At 45.3% G+C, this 17,352-nt stretch overlaps 1 protein-coding gene across 1 annotated transcript; it reads left to right on the top strand.

Moving 5' to 3' along the window:
* The first annotated feature begins 14,345 nt into the window (after positions 1-14,345).
* On the top strand, positions 14,346-15,224 carry LOC105900185 (myeloid-associated differentiation marker homolog). Its single transcript, XM_012827447.2, has one exon. It carries the CDS (start codon positions 14,346-14,348, stop codon positions 15,222-15,224), a length of 879 nt encoding a protein of 292 aa, XP_012682901.2.
* Positions 15,225-17,352: the final 2,128 nt, after the last annotated feature.

Below are 17,352 nucleotides of genomic sequence, written 5' to 3'. Positions count from 1 at the left end.
AAAAAGAGCACACACACACACACACATACAAATGTGGTTCGCACTCATTCTGTAGTTGGTCTTGATTATGGTATGGATTTATTCTCTATTATATTGTCAGTACACGTTTGTTATAAATGACAAAGAACCAGAAGTAATGATTGTATGAGAATCAATCAAGACACTTAAAACAAACCATGGTTATGGTGAAGCAAAGACACAATAACTATATGCTGTTGCACAGAAATAACAGGAATAATTGTTACAATGAATAAGTGTTACAATGTACTTCATGGTGTAATTACCATCTAACTTTAACAGGGCTTTGCAGTTTGAAATGTTACCCTTGGCTAATGCTGTAACTTTATCATTAAGTTTCAATGCACCTTTTAATATACTGCCTCAACAGTTTAAGTGGGTCGTCATACATGAGAGAGAAAAACTTTCATTTCAGAGTCTGAGATGTTCTAAAAATGAGAGAGAGAGAGAGAGACGAGAGAGAGAGAGAGAGAGAGAGAGAGAGAGAGAGAGAGAGAGAGAGAGAGAGAGAGAGAGAGAGAGAGAGAGAGAGAGAGAGAGAGAGAGAGATAGCATGATGCGGCGGAAGGCCGCTAAGTGCGGCACCCATAAGTGTGATTAAAAATTCACGCGCAAATGCCTCGAAAATCTCCGAGTCCCCTTTGAAGGTCCCCCTTTAATGAGCTGATATAAGAAGTTAAACATTTGGAACGCGAATGGAAGCGGCGGAAAAAGTGCCACTGTGGATAAAAAGGGGAAGGGGGTGGGGATATGGGGGGGGCGGGTGAAAGAAGAAAGGGGAAGAGAAGCAAAGATCCCCCTCCTCAACTCTTCTTTGAAGGGGGAAGGGGGGGGGGGATTTCCGTGGGGCAGAATGGTGATGCGTGGGGGAGTCCGGGGGGGGGGGGGGGGGGGGGGGTTTGGATGAACGGCACGGGGATGTTCGCCGCCACCGCCACCCTCCCTGGCGAGACACGCTGCTCCAGCGCTCCCTCAGCTGCACAAGAGGGAAAGAAGGGAGGAGGAGAAGAAGGAGAAGAAGAAGAAGAAGAAGAAGAAGAAGAAGAAAGAACTGAGGAAGAGAGGCATAGATACGGAGATACAGGGAGAAAACGACACAGGCGGTCAAAGCCGGGGTGCCACCCCCCGAGGAAGAACTGAAGAGTCTGTGTGAAGAAGACGATGAAGTTGAAGGGTGAGAGAGACACAGCGAGGAAGATGAGCCGGGGAAGAAGAAAACTCAAAAGGGCGAAAAGGAACAAGGGGAACAAACAATAAAAGAGTGGAGGGGAAGAACAGAAGAACAACAAGCGAGGGGGGGTCGGGGTGCATGGGGGGGGGGGAGTGAACAAGTCAAGAAAGAATGGAGAGACAGGAAAACTGAAAGAGAGACAATGTCGCTGAAGTACAAAGCTCTGAGAAGCGGCGTCTGCTCTGCTCCCAGCCAACCTAATTCCTCCCAGCTCTGAGATGGGGGGTAAGCCTGATTAACTGGGCCACTTGGAGAGCGAGAGAGGCATTAATGTGCGTACACACACACACACACACACACACACACACACACACACACACACAAACACACTCACTCACGTACACACACCCTCACACACATACAGATAGAGAGGGAGACACTCAGTGAAAACAGTGGGAGTCTATTGCCACTTTGAACTTGCCCACCATTAGATGCTTGACGCAGCTCTGAAGAGGTCTGTTGAAAGGAACCTGAGCATTTATGATGTATATTTCTTTTTCTTTTTCCTGTCATCATTTTCTTCTTTTGTGACAGCCTTTGAAATCTGTCACATTCTCATCCAATTTAACGGCAGGGGGAAAGAACATTTAAATCACATTTTCATTTCTGAAAAAGAATTTTTAATGTGGCCCCGTTGAATCACATAATCACAGTTGAAGAGTCTATTCACAGATTTAATTACTACCTTCTTGGCTTAATTTTGACCTCAAGTGCTATGTAAAATAAAGAATTGTGTACGTCACAAAATAAAAAAATCGATTTAATTTCCCCCTTTCTTTTTCAACACCATATCAAAGATAATTAAATAAACCTTCCTCTTCAGCGAGGAGTCCGCAGGACGCGCATAAGAGCTAATAATGATGTCTTTATTAGCGCTCTGTCAGATATCTCACTGACAGACAAAAGCGTTGCTTCAGCTGGGCCGTAAACTTTGCTACTCTGACCTCTGGTCCTCGGCGGCGGCGAGCCTCGGAGAGATGAAAGATGGGAGGCAGTGACGTCTGGCTGCTCTCCTCTGCCGAGCGTGTGTTTACACGGAGCGGTCGAGCTCAAAGGGCCCCAGCTGGAGCTCAGCAGCAGCCAGAGGAGGGAGGAGGGAGGGAGGGAGGGAGGAGAGGAGGGAGGAGGGAGGGAGGGAGGGAGGAGAGAGAGAGGGGTTGGTGGTGTTTGGAGGGGCCTGCCTGTGAGTTTAAACTTGCGGGGCTGATAGGAGTTTTGTTTGAGGGCCTGAGATACAACATCAGACTTGAAGAAGCTGGTCGAGGGGGAGATCTGAGACTTTGCAGCACTTCAGTAACAGATACATGCCTTGAGTTCAATGTGCTGGATAAAAGTGTCGGGGCAAAATGAAATGCATGGCCAAGTCTAGTTGTCCAAGGTTATGGCCATGACTGAAAAGCATTTAACATTGCATTCAAAAACTATTCTAGGCATTGATCTTCAGAGTGGTAAACGATCTAAAGACTACAAGAGCTGTTAGAGAAGCCAAAAGTTAGGAGCTGGGCTGAGGATGAGATGGAAGAAGAAAGGAGTTTGAAAGGGGGGAGGGAGGGTGGTGATGTTGGGTCAGTGTGTCTGGAGGGATGACAGCTGGAGTTCACTCCTGGTTCAACTGCAGCAGAGGCCCCCAGTGCCCACCTGTTGGCTCCCCGCGCCCCTGCTGTACTCGTCAGCCTTTGAAAGGGGCCGGGAGCAGCAGGCTGAGCCAGTTTGGCCCTTGTGAGGGCAGTTATTTCTCACGTGGCATAGCATGCAATCGCTCTTCTCTTTCGCTTTCATGATGGAAGCACATGACAGGCCAAAACTTCCAGATATATTCAGCTTTTTTGATGGGTTTATTGAGGATTGTTTCACAAAATAATGGAGGGTTGTTTTTAGATCTGTTCAGAAGAATCTCCTCAAAATGAACACCTGACTTATCATCATTGAGTGTCTGACTCCTTTGTCATTGACCGATCATTTGCATAGTTTGTGAGGGTTAAAGATAGCACCATAAACTTCTCCCATTTACTCACTGCAATCTTATCTTCATTATGCACTGGTGTGTTGAAGGCACCCAACATAACACACTTTTGTTTACATTCTCATTTTATCAACTGAACAAAAGAGTCTGTCCTTGACGCCTGCTGTACCAAATGAAATAATTTCCTGTCCCAAAAGACGTCCTCTAAACCATTTCTGATTTTTTTTGAAGCCTCGATTGTTTATATCCCACTGGCAAGGAAACACGGCAACATTATTAGTGCTTCCTTGTCCGTTCCATTGACATGATCAGGAAGCCAAACAGGTAGTCATAGATTAATATGGTTAACTATTTGGCTATCTGTTCTCAATGTCTTCAGTCATGGTAAGATTGCGAAACAATAATCAACCTGTCTTTAGTTTTTTACCAGTGAGATCCGTACAAGACTTTTCAATGCCCCTGTGCATTGATAATAGGCCATTCCAAGCAGAGATTCTGTTTAGTGACAGTGACACTGTGCATAAATGCAAACCTCTATTTCTCAGGAATCCTGTTGGTGTCAGAAGACACTCATTTGGTCCTTTTCTAGCCCATCTTATATAACGGAGCCAGCATGATCAGTGAGAGTTTTTGTGGAGTTTTGCGGTTAATTGAGTGGCTAACCTCAAGCCTGACTTGAGCCGCGACATCACAATGGAGCCCGAGCTTGACTGACTCTTCAGACACAACTCTGGCGGGAGAACAAAGAGGACAGTATTAGGTTAATGGAACTGTCTGTGTGGGGACGCTACCACGCATCAAACAGCGCTGATTCACGGTGTAGATGTCTCGAGGTTGGCATTTGAGAGTGTCAAGCAAGAGTCTGTGATCTGGATTACATTTTTTTTTTTTTATGTATGAGGACAAGGCTCTTTTGAAACTGAACTTTTATTATATGAGTTGTGTTCTTCACCTGTTGCGAGTTGTTTTAAAATGAATTATACGGTAATATGTCCGCCATGTCTTCTATTTTACAGTATGTTGCCGATACATTTCCAATATTCCTACCCATAATTTTAAAAAGTGGCTAAAGAAAGGCTCTCCAAAGCATGGAATTACAGCGACTGAACTAGTTTCTTGTACTTTATTAAAGTAGAAATAATATCAAGTTTGAGGCCGTGCATCCCCTGATAACTGTGTCTGAGATATTTGGCTGGGGATAGCGGCGTTTCAGATCAAAGCCTCCGTCTCTACCCATTTCCATTTTATCTCTTTAACATGCGAGGAAGGCTGAAACGTTTAGTGCCTCACCAGAACACCAGGGGGCACTAATGTGAACGCTTGTCTATTAACTGGGCATGTTGGAGGAAAAGCCATAAGACATTCTGTTTTCTCGCTTCAGTCTGTCGTGGGACCTAAAGGCTAAGCGATGTCAGTCTCATATGGTTAAATTAAAAAGTGTTTTCCATATAAATGTAATTATTTTACCACAGAGGACTATACTTCATATCATTCACACATCCGTGCCCCATAATGTACAGAGCAAGTGGGATAAACTGGTGAGTTCGAACTCCATAACATGCATAGACGTTGGAAGTAGGGGTGGGGTGCGATAGCCCCCCCTATCAACCACTTCCCTTTACTGCACCAAACTTTTTTTCTCCCCCTCTCTCTCTCTCTCTCTGTCTGTCTCTCTCTCTACATAAATAATTGGTGTTACCTGTGCAGTAAAGGGAAGTGGTTGGTCAAATTACAGGTCAAATTGGGCGACCACGGCCACAGACTTGTGTGCAGTATTGGATTTCAGTTATAAACCACACGCACTCGATAGCTCATTTCGTCAATGCGGGCAAAACCTAACCTAGATAAACAAGTTGTAACGAAAGTACAAATATCATAATGGCAAATGTATCAAAGTAAAAGGCTATGAAAAAACTTAAAAAGTTAAAGGTAGGCTGCAGTTCTGAGAAGTGTCCTAGGCAAGGTCCCTGCAGGTGCCCTACCTATCTTTCTATTTTCGCCTATTTTTGTTTGGCCTCGTGTTTGGTTTCACGCAATTTAATATTTAGATATATGACTATATGAATAGCCAGCCTTCATTCAGAAGTGGTCTTTCGTTTAAGTAGGCTAGACATATTTGTACCTTCAGGGCCTATGATTTGCATTTTTATGCATTTTTATATGAGCATGCATTGTCATGAGCATGCATTGTCATACAATTGAATACATATAGCAAAAGGCCAGTCGGCTACTGTCCACTGGCTTTTTGCTCATTGGTTTTTGGGAGGTCCAGAATTACAGACAAACGGCACACCGTTTTGCCACTTGCTTTAAAAAAATCTATATTCACATAGCCTACTTCTTCATTCATTTTCACCAACCCTTAACATTTTTATAGATGTTACTAGTGTGTAACATAACTTTGTAATAGACCATGTCATTTTTCACCTTAAGAGCTTTGTAAAAGAGACTGATATTTTCAATAGACTCCAGGATATGATTTCGAAATTCCAGGAATTGCTAACATTTGATGTTATTTTCTCACGCCCAGTTAAACTAAAGCTGACGGTGGTCCAAGAGTGGACCAGAAGTGGCACACCACCAGTGTGGGCGCCAACCAAAATCCACCGGTGGACCGATATATGTTTGCTATCTAGGTCAGATGCTTTGAAAACCTCTAAATCTCACTTCTTCTTTTTTTTTAAATAGCTGTATAGTTTCCAAACAATTTGATATCTGAAATTAAAGCCATTAAAAGATAGTCATAAATAGTTCGGTCTAATCAGCACTGCTGTGTTGAACGCCACTGTCCACCACAAAATAATTGTAAACTGTGCAAGGGGTAAATTACATAATGTGCGATGGGTGAAGTAGTCCACCCACCCCCACCGCCCTCCCAGAAAATAGTTCCATCGTCCCTCATAACGTGGTAAACTTTTATGACCCAAAGCATCACTGGTATTTTTTGACAGTAATAGGCGTCTGTACAGCTGCGCCGCAGTCCTCCAGCAGTCCTCTACCACTGTGGTGTTGCCTAGCTGTCTATGCCGGCTTGTTTTCACACACATCTCTAGGCTCTTGTGTCTAAATAAGCATTAACCCCTGCGGCGTGTCCTCTCTGTGTTCCCCGGTCCTGCTGTTTGAGTGTCGTGAGCATGCCTTAATTTGCTGACGGGAACTTCTCACGCCGAGTCCGCCACGCAGGGGAGCGAAACAGGATTGGGAGAGAAGGACGGAGCTCGCCACAAGATCTGTTCACTCCCGACGATAGAGCGAAAGAGAGAGAGTGTGGGGCTTCAAAAATCATGAGAGAAACCCAGACAGACACAAACAGTAGTTTCGCCAGCTTTGTTTTTTTTCTTCTCTCTCTCTCTCTCTCGTTCGTTCTTTCTTTCTGGTGAAAAAAAAAGAGAAGGCAGCGTTGTTGTCAGTGGTAAAGCTGCTGCCGCACCTGGTGTCCCGCGTCTGCTCTTTGATCACTTGTCGAGCGAAATTCCGCCGCTGGATTAAAGCAGGGGGAGCCTTGGAAGGAGGGCAAGGGAAAGGGAGACAGACAAGAGAGCGAGAGAGAGAGAGAAAGTATGGAGGAAAGGGGGGATGGAAGGAAGACCTGTCTGAAAGGAAACCCTTTTTTTGCCATGTGTAGGTATTTGTCTACGTGCCCTCGTCCCTCGGTGTAATTAGAATCAACATGAATTATTGAATTTGTTTATAGCTCACCCTGAGCCATTCTCTCCACGCCGGCCTGGTTGTGGAGACACCCATACAAACGGCCCTGCGAGATAATGAATGTTAGCTTTCATCTGCCCAGCACAAACGGCTGTCTCCATGTGAAGCCAGACATGTGCAAACTACAAAGAGCTCTCTGCTCCTGTGCGTGCAAGCACAGCTGTGGCGAAAGAGGATCTGATGCCTGCTCTCTCCTTCTCCCTCTCTCTCTCTCTCTCTCTCTCTCTGTCTACCCTGCTGTAGTCTGCTCTAATTCCTCACTGGGCTCTTTCCCATCCACCAATCTATCCATCTCCTCACTTCTCTCTGTCACTATTTTGGATGCTGGCACACCTGTTTCCACACACCATCCAGGCAGGCAGTGCCCTGTCAGAGAGAGAGAGACACGTATGGTCTGAGCCGGTGGAAATTTGACAACTCAACTATGAAATGAACTCATGGAAAAGCTAAACAAGCAGTCAGATGCTCCATCTGGTCGAGTAATGGGACGCCACACTCGCTGCTATGGTTGGGATCATCCCGATTCTGGCAGTGGTCTTACAGGGGGCCGACAAACATGACCTAGAAGTACAGTTTACGATCTGCTAGACTGGACTCATTTACAGATAACTCAGATAACTCATTACAGATAACTAAACTTTTTCTCTGACTCTGTCCTTCCAGGAAATGGACACCTACTCTAAGTCCACTGCAAAGTTTGGCATAGGTTGATTGCAAAACATTTCAAGCTGTGAAAAGGCAAATAACTCTCATCTGCTGGAAGACATCAGGGACTCACATTGACCAAGGATATGTCACGGGATGTACTTGTCCCAAAGGTCAAAAGGTCACACCATCTGCCAAGTGTCATTCTATGCAACCTCAGTTCCTTGGGGGAGACATCTGTTGGGCAGGTGATGACCATGAAGTTGCACACTGCATACACATGCTAGCACATCTTAATAAAATCTTTATTGCGGCTGAAACTAAAGCCCCCCAACATGGCTAATAGTTGGTCTGTTTGTTTTCTCATGAACACAGTCGCCTGTGGTGATTTTACCATCGCCTGGCGTACACTGAAGACTACTGTGTGTTTTAAACTACTTGCTGAAAGCAAATCTCTTCGAAGCAGTCTTTGGAGATAACCTAAGAATGACCTGTCAATAATTTTTCTTACGTTGTCTACTTCTGTGATTTTACTGTACACTTCTCCAAAAGACTAGAATATGCCCCTGTATGTGTGTGTGTGTGTGTGTGTGTGTGTGTGTGTGTGTGTGTGTGTGTGAGTGAGTGAGCAAAAGAGAGGCAGAAAAAAAGAGAGAAACTTCACACAGGGCCGCAGTGCGGGAGGCAGGGTAGATGGGTAGCAGCTGGGGCATCGCCATGGCAGCTGTTCCCACGGAGATCTCACCGGGGGACCCGCGGTGTGCACAGGAGCCAGGAGAGGCCGGCCCTTTGGCTCAGCTCCTGCCCTTTAAGAACACGGCAGCATCAATGCCTCTGAAACCAAATCAAAGGGCCCACCAGGACCCCGGTTGCTTGTGCCGCTGCCACCTTCACTGCAGGCCGCATCTCTGCCCGCCCTCTCCTGCAAAGTTCAGACTGGAATGGAGGATGCTATGTGAAATCGGCTCCCTTCGCTGAGAACCATTGTCATGCATCCGACTGTCGCTGACCATGAACTCAGAGGAGGGGTTCAGGGGGAAGACAAGGGGGGGAAGGGGGGGGCTCGCTTCTGAGATGTTCGCTCAAGTTGAGGTCACCCACCCATTGTCCCCTCTGATTCCTTCCGTGGCACCCGTCCACTGACCCTTCACTTCCATTGCACAGCAATTATGGATTTTTTCACAGAGAACTGCTGGATGCCCATGAAAGGCCTCTGTTTTTCCAGTGGCATTCATACGTTTTAAGAGGGATAAGGGGTGCTATGGAGATTGCTGAAGTAATTCTCGTCCAAACCAGCCCCTCTTCCCACCCTCCCATCCCATCTCCGAAAGCTTAGTCCAGCAATAGGGGGGTTCAGCGAGAGAGAGAGAGAGAGAGAGAGAGAGTGGGGTCTCTGTGCTCGGGTCCCTCTTGAAGCAATGCTACCACGCAGCGAGTGTCTAATTCTCCTCAGATTGAAGGTTTTTCTGGGGAGGGAAAGGGGGGTGGGGGGGGGGCGAATTGAGAAGAAAGGGGCCTTAAATAACCGTCCTCCGATCCTCCTGAGTGGGAGTGGGCTTCGAGGGGACGCACGGATGCCAGTAACCCCACAAAACTCCTCCTCCTTTCCGAAGGGCCGCGTTTCATGGGAACTTGGGCGCCGTAATCCTGCTTTGGCTGGAGTGGACTTCTCTAAACAAATCCTCTAGCTTTAAGGCCCGCTGCTTCTTGAGTGGGTTCTGGCTCGCCTTTTGCTGCTCACAGGCCGGTGAGTCTCTTTCTTTCTTTCTTTCTTTCTTTCTTCCTTTCTCTCTCTCTCTCTCTCTCTCTCTCTCTCTCTCTTTCTTTCCCTCCCTTTTCTCTCTCTCCCTCTTTAGCTCTTTTCCTCTCATATGTTTCGTATAAAAGAAAAAACCCCACCGTGGTGCAAATCCCCTCCTCCACCTCCCTCTGTTTCCCTTCAAAAAGAGAGGGGCAGAGTAGAGAAAAGGAACGGTGGATGAATAAGCCGGGGCAGCGGGGGATTGTCAAACTGAAAAACTATCTGACCTGCTCTGAGGGGTTGTTGGGATAATGGAGTTGGCAAGCAGGGCCCTCGGGTGAGAATGGGGCTCTGGCTAGCCCATTAGCACTCAGGAGCACAGAGGGCAGGCTGTCGGGGCATCCACAATCACCACCCAGCCACGGGCACAGAGGGGCAAGAGGGGGCTGAGCGAGTATCCCAAGGTTATGACTTGTGCTTAGAAGGTCACACAGGACAGATTGGATCCCGTTTTTGGGGAGTTACTTGATAAGGGATTGCAACAGCAAATCTCTTGTTGTGTATGTATGCAGTGGAATTTATACACAACTGTGATGGATGAACCAAGAATAGCTGGTCATCGAGGGGCTCTCGGGAATAAACACACTGTCTTATACTTGATTTCCTTTAAAAAAAAAAAACTTTCAAAGGGATTTGAAATAGTAATCATCTATATATCTCTTGAGATTCAACAGTGAACACTTGTTTTCCATCTGGCAGATTTGACAGAACTGAGACTGAGGTTTTTTCTGAGTTATTTTTGTGTATCTATGTGTATGTGTGCATATGTAAAAAGGTAGGCCAATGTTTGTAACATTACCCCCATGATTCAACACTCCTCCACGGTATGAGCAGGGCTCCGTGTCCACCTAAGTCACGTAAGTAAGTAACTAAATAAAGAGTAGAGTTGTCTTTAAGTGTTCTAATCTAGCCTCCAGCATCATTACATCAACCAGCTGACCAATAATACCCTAAATGGAGGTAAATTAACCACATTTATTTGTGTGCCAGTGTTGTGTTGTGTGCCAGTAGATTGGTTGTCATTCTGTCATAGCATGATAGTTCATGCCTCGCACCAAACATGGTGGTATTGTTTACATGTTTGTTTGGTCTGATCAGTTCTCCAGAAAACAATGTTTTTATTTCCACATTTCCACTGTCAGAAAGTTTTGAGTGACTTCAACTCATGCAAAGTCACATTGGGAAGTAGATGTATCGGAAATAAAACCCTGTAGTGTAGTGGAAGGAGAGAGAGAGAGAGAGAAAGAAAAGTGGGGGGAAAAGACACTTTTATGTAGACTTCAACAGAAAGGGTCTGCTATTGACAGACGTGCTAAAAACTTACATTCCCCTTTTCGCAATTACTTTGGGCACTGCCAGCCTGTGTGTAGTTTTCCCCATGTTTTCGTGTTCAGAACGGTTTGCAAGACCCTCTCTGATGAAGTATCTGATGAGACAACCCGCAGCATCTGAAACGTCTTGCGGTTCCAATGTCACTTGTGCAGACAATCATTAGGAGACAGCATGAAAGGAGGACAACACACCGAGTGCGGAAATTGATACGGCTAATTCCGCTCACCAGAAGTACACCTGGGATGCGGATGTCATCCAGTGAAAAGGCAGGTAGTGGGGCTCTGGTATAAACTTTTACTTCAGTCAACTTTTTTTCAGCCCGCTCGTTTCCTCCACGCCAAGCTGACTTCAATGCTCGTCTGGGCACCTGATTGCTTTTGCGGTTTGAGGGAGGCCCGTGGCCTCGAATGTCCTCGTCTCTTTTATTCGAGGGAGGGGATGGGGGGGCTCTTTTTGTCTTCGGCAACTGAAGTAAACTCAGTATGGTCTGGCCGCGTGCTTCTTTCACTGCACTGTTGTGACAAAGGCTTTGATGTCCCGTCCATGCACCCCCTACCGCCAGTCCCCTACCCCGCTCGACAGAATGTTGTTTAGTTCAAAGCGAAGAACAGAGGCGATTCTCTGCTTTTAAATTATTAGCTCCCTAAGTCGCCCGTAATGATATAGTTTGACTGAAGTGTGCAGTTTATTAACTACATAAAGACGATATTATTAGCGTGGGGGAAAGGCAATCGGCGGTTTCGCCTTTCAGCTTAGCAGCGGGGAGGCGCGGCGGCTTTGATCTCAATCACTGCTAAATGTCTTTGTGAGATAGTGGGAGCTGTTGGAACCAGCGCAGGGACTAGGGCCACATCAATTATTAACTTTCTTCCTTTTCTCGCTCGCTCTCTCTCTCTCTCTATCTCTCTCCTTCCCTCCATCCATTCGAAATTAAAGCCATCTTCATGTCCTATTTTGTTGTTTTTTCTTCTGTCATTTTGTTCTTCTTCTGTTCAGATGGTGGTTTGTCCGTGTCCTCATCCACCGCAGTGTCCTTTTCACCGCCGCCGCTTGTGAAGGGTTATGCCGTCTTCAAGGTTTTTTATCCAGTGACGCTCTAGCCTCTTCACAGCGACATAAAGATGAGAGCCATTGAAGTTTGTTTAGTCCCTTAATTGTAAAGGTCACTAGAGAATCTTTGTTAGATATGAATAACTTCTAAGAAAAGGATCCAATTTGCAGCTTAAATCTGTTGAGCTCATGGAACGGTAATGAAGTCAACGGTTGAGGACTTGCTGGATTATGGGGGCACTGTCAGAAAAACTGTCCAAAGAAATGTTCATTTGTGTCTATTTCGGTTCGTCCAAACCTCACAAGAGCCGCTCTGGCCATCCGTTAAAACAGATTATTCGTTTTTCTTTGTTATTTGTTTTCATTTTGATGTTCAGTCTCTGTGATGGTCTCAAAATCTTTCAACTTCAATGAGAAGAAACGAGAAGCAAATATGCCAACCATAACCCATAACCCTAACCCTAGATCATCTATGAGTGCAGTGGGCTATACTCTTCGGGCACTAGTGGTCAAAAAGACCACTTCAAATAGCACGTGTTGACCTGCTTTTGTCAGGGAACCAAATGTGAGTAAAGTAAATTTGCTGCCGCCAACCGGTTATATTGTGCATAGATTGACCACAAGATGGCGTAGTTTTCACAGATGTGGAATACATAGTTCCATTCCACTACCTAAACATTGAATTGGCCTTTCTCAGATGCCTCTGATCCTGGTAAAATCTAGTCTCGTATAGGTATCTGTTTAAATCATATTTACATGTGTGATCACCAGCCATGTATGGTGCATTTAAAAGCAAATCTAGCAAAGCAGTGGTATCTGTGAATGAACCATTACACAGCAGGGCACCAACACACAGAGATGTTTAGTGGGACGCTAACGTACAGAGAAGATGTACTGTACTGTACAGCAAACATAATTGGTTGATAAGTGTATTTTGTGGTGCTTCGGCGAGGAGCCAAAAAACTGCAAGCCCTGACAAGGTTTTTCCCCTAAAATCCATTTGAGCCCTTCTCCCAGTTCTGAGTGCCTGTCTGACAACAAGCATTAATCCACATCTAGTAATGTATTTCTGCCGTGGTGTGCTGTTAGGCAGCTACAGTACCTGTTTGTTTACTGGTTTTTTTTCTTGTCTTCATGGAGTCTGTCAGATGTCTTGTTTTTGCCTCTGCTGCCTGACACACGGAGATTGATGTATGGTGTGTCTAAATATAACAGGTGAGCGCCGCCGCACAGAACTGCGCTGAAGTGACGGCGTGGGAGCTTCATAGAGCTCTTTGTGTTGAGCCTACACAGGAGCACATGCAGAGAGTGAGAGAGAGAGAGAGAGAGAGAGAGATGCACACACACACTCGCACTGAGGCGTGCATGAGCACGCACACACACACACACACACACACACACACACACACACACACACTCAAGAGGAAGAACAATCATAATCGTAGTGCAATGATGGACACAGAGGGGAATACAGACAAGCATGCACACACACTAGCATACATACCCTGCCACACACATCAGACACGTCTAGATGAGCAAAAAAAGAAAATAATTCACTGTATGATACATTTTTTTTTCTCTTTAAGTCCTTAAAAAAATCGGTCTGAAGTACATTGCTCGTTTTCAGCTCATTGGGATTGGAAGTAGGGGGGCACGGAGGGGTGTGGAGGTCAAGCTAAGTGTTATATTTCCGAAGGGTTCGTGTGGGCGTAAACAAAACCAACTATCTGAAACACACACACAACTGGAAAATAAGTTTCACAATAAGTTTCAACATTTGTTTCACAAGCCTAGTTCTTTCAGTAGTGCTGGGCCATTCTCAGGAAGCGATACTTCAATAAAAAATAAACTATCATCAGGGCCCCAGTGACTGCATCACTGCTTGGAAGCCAATGAAGTGGGCCATGATGCTCAAACGAATGGTCATATTTCTATTTTTACATTTCTATTTTCATGCAGGTGTTACCCCAGCGAATGGCCTGACCACTTGCTCTCCGTTCCTTTCCTAGGCTAACAATAAGCCTCCTGAACCGTCAGCGCGGTAACCGTCACAGCGCGGTAACCGTCACAGCGCGGTAACCGTCACAGGAGCAGGTAAAAAAAATTCTTGATTCCTCTTCTCACCCTCTTTCGACAGGAAATAGGAACAGTAGAGGAGAACTACGCACCAAAAAAAAACAAAGACATTGTTGCTCAGTACCTAGTTTTTTGTGGTTACCTTTAGCTTTACAAAAAGCACCCCCTGAAAGTCTGATTTGACAGTTGTACAGGAAGAGGGTGGGGATGATGCAGAGTATGAGTGTGTGCGTGTGCGTGCGTGTGTGTATGTTTGCATGAGAAAGCGGGAGTGTTTCTGTGTGTGTGTTCATATGCTCTCGCGCTTCGCAAAGTTAGAGATGCCTGTGATGTAGGTAGAAGTGATCTTTTGCTGCCTTGTCGACAAGTTATCTTGTCGGGTGAGATTTACTTACCTTAGGAACATTTCTCAGACTTCTCATGGTTTTTTACCACTTTCCTCCTTCAGAATAGTAAAGTAAATGTCGTCTTCTAGAAGAGCATAGGTTTGGAATCCGTTTCGGACACCGAAAAGATCCACCATGCCTGTGATTCTAGGGGAGGTCAGCATTCTCACCACCCCACTCTCAGGGGTCCGCATCTGCGCTCTTGTCTCAGGATGCCTCACCTTCAGCCTGGTGGCTTCCGGGAATCTTCTGGAAAAGGCCCACCTCACACCCTTCGGCACCTTCGGCACCTTCTGCATGTTCACCTGGTGCTTCTTCTTCACCCTCAGCCTCCTCATCCTCGCCATCACCTACATTCAGTTCCACAGCCTGCTCCCGCTCTCCTGGAAGAACCTGACGGTGACGGTGTCCGCCCTGGCCACGCTCATGGTCTTCACCGCCTCGCTGGCTTTCCCGTGCCTGGTGTTAGGCAAGGACGAAGCCAAGGAGCCTCGTGCCGTCGCAGCCACCGTCTTCTCGAGTCTGACCTTCTTGGCCTACACCACAGAGACCTACCTCACCCGCCGAGAACAAGAACAGAGGGGGTATATGGCCAGCATACCCGGCTTACTTAAAGTACTTCAGGTCTTTGGAAGCAGCATGGCTCTGCTCCTGGTCAAATACCAGGCGGTTCATGGGAGCCCCGGCGGGCGGGTTTGGGGCTCTGGGGTGATATACGGCATCTGCCTGGTGGCCTCTTTGGGCACAGTGGTAGTGATGGTGGGGGACTGCGCTGGGCGTTGCCCCCTCCCGTTCGGCCGCGTTTTGGCCGCGTTGAGTGTGCTGGGAGTCCTGCTCTACATGGTGGCTGCGGTCATGAGCTCGACTGCGGCACTGATCCCGCAGAGCGCGAAGAAGCCCGAGGAAAATCTCATCATCATCATCATCTTGGAGATGTCCTTTGCGTGCACGACCCTGCTCGCGTACACAGTCGACCTGGCCTTCTCAGTCAAACTCTTGTGTGACAGAAATTGAGGAGTTCATTTCAGGATACTGTGTATTTATTTATGCCAGTTTATTTAAAGAGATGGTAAGACATCATATCCTGTGACTGACTAACATGGGATATCTAAACCTGACTCTTCATACACTGATCAAAAATCTGGCTACGGTCTAAACCTCAGAATTGAATCTGTGTAAACTGTGTAAACTCAAAGCATAAATGGAATGCTATCCACCGTATAAATAAGAATGTGTAAGACGAAGCTGACGTTGTAATGAATTGGGAGGAACAGTATGTATGTAATTGTCTCTTTCCAGCCTAGCATGCTCAGTATAATTATCTACAAACCCAACAATCAAAATATTAACAGTTGAATGGCCTGGTGATGGTTTTCTTCTGAAAATCTTTATGCTACTGCTACTTTATATAAATCATATCATGCTTCACGTTATGAGAAATCTCCTTTTAAAGATCACGTGTTTTGATTGGTTCCACATGTGAACATCAACATGCATGTAACAACCCTAGTCTATTGTTTGAGGTGTGTGACATAGATATTATGTAACAATAATATACTTCATTCAACACATTTGTCTGGGTTTGCATCCTGCCTATATCTCTGGGTGGCTTGGTGTCAGCTAGGCCTATAGGTCTCTTTCATTGGTATTATAGAAAGGATTATGATTTATGAAGGTAATAGGGTAATGAAAAACATGACTGAATTAATGCTACTTAGTGTAAGTACATTTATATATGTACATATGTAAACTTGTAAACTAGCTTAGAGTGAATTTATGGTAATTAAATATAGACATTTTTTATTATTTTACAGGCCTACTTTCACAACATTTGTATATGCTACGCAGACAATGGTTTTTCACGTCACACTCTTCAGACACAGCCATGGCATTTAAAAATAACATCAAATACATGACTCAGTTCTGCAAGGAGTTTACAGTTACAGTGTTACAGTTACGGACGCCAATTATACAGTGTGTGCAATGATGCCAGTGAGGTGCAAGTGACGGTGCATGGGTGGGCCTGATGATTCTGGAAAAAACAAAAACGAAAAGAGTAACACGCTTACCGATGCACAGAACTGTGAATAAAATGTAAATGATAGAAATCTGAATATTCTTTCAACACAGTCTTGCAGTTGTCCCCAATTGACTTATTTGTTTCACCCCCACTTTTTCCACCCATAAGGTAATTTCCGTACGCTACTCGTAGGCTATACACTAAAAAAAAAAATGTACCAATGTGCCAATGTACCAATGCTGTCCACTGGGTGGCGATAATCTCATGTGCAAGTGCCATTTGGCCCACAAAGTAACATTAATGATATAACCGCTCTTCTAGATTAAGTATATTAAATAGTTTACCATTTTGTATGTATTTGTTCTGCTCCAAACATATATTGTACATATATAAAGTAGTATGTGTTCAATACAAATTAACAATAACTCCACTAATGATGTGTCTTGCCTCTCGGGTATGTAGGCGATTGGCAGTGTAGGTACCTTGAAGACCCTATTTGCTTCACTGACAGAGCAGGCAGAACAACAGTACAGACACATTCAGGGGGCAAGAACAGAGGTATTGCCTTTGAAACTGAACCATGGTAAGACATAAACAATTTGTTCAAATACTTTTCTTGCTCGGTTTCTTATTTACCTTATTCATAACTGTAGTGACAGTTCAGACACACACATACCCACGTGTGTAAATAGAGGGCTTCAGGGTCATATTGAGGTTACTCTTGCATTACCAGCACAGTTGGAAGGGTTAAAGTAGGGTCATCTTATTTAGAATACAATAAGAACACTGCACAACAAAACAGCTGTGCTTTAGGTTAAAAAAAAGGTTATAGACGAGCTCTGACAAGAGACTTCTGTCAGTGATGTCAGGATTGTCACCCTCAGGTTGAACTTAATTTGTTGACATCTGCCAGTCTGCCAACCTTAGCACCATGTTGTTTTATCAACACCATAGGCAGTTCTTCTCTTTTGCAGATTGTCTGGAAAATTATGCTAATGATGTCTTTGGGCTTGCTGTAGTTCAGAATGGTGAGGACCAGGGATTGTTGTAATCATGTTTAGCCTGTTGAGATATACATGGCAAGATCTTGTGTACACATTGTAGCCCATTAAAAAGGTGGTG

This window comes from Clupea harengus, chromosome 26 (assembly GCF_900700415.2).
Source record: "Clupea harengus chromosome 26, Ch_v2.0.2, whole genome shotgun sequence".
Taxonomy (NCBI): Eukaryota; Metazoa; Chordata; class Actinopteri; order Clupeiformes; family Clupeidae; genus Clupea; species Clupea harengus.
Note: the sequence above shows the minus strand (reverse complement) of the source record. Positions and strands in the feature narration are given on the sequence as shown.

Bases quoted from the DNA above. Each gene is read 5' to 3' on its own strand.
- LOC105900185 (XM_012827447.2), top strand. From the start codon at position 14,346: ATGCCTGTGATTCTAGGGGAGGTCAGCATTCTCACCACCCCACTCTCA.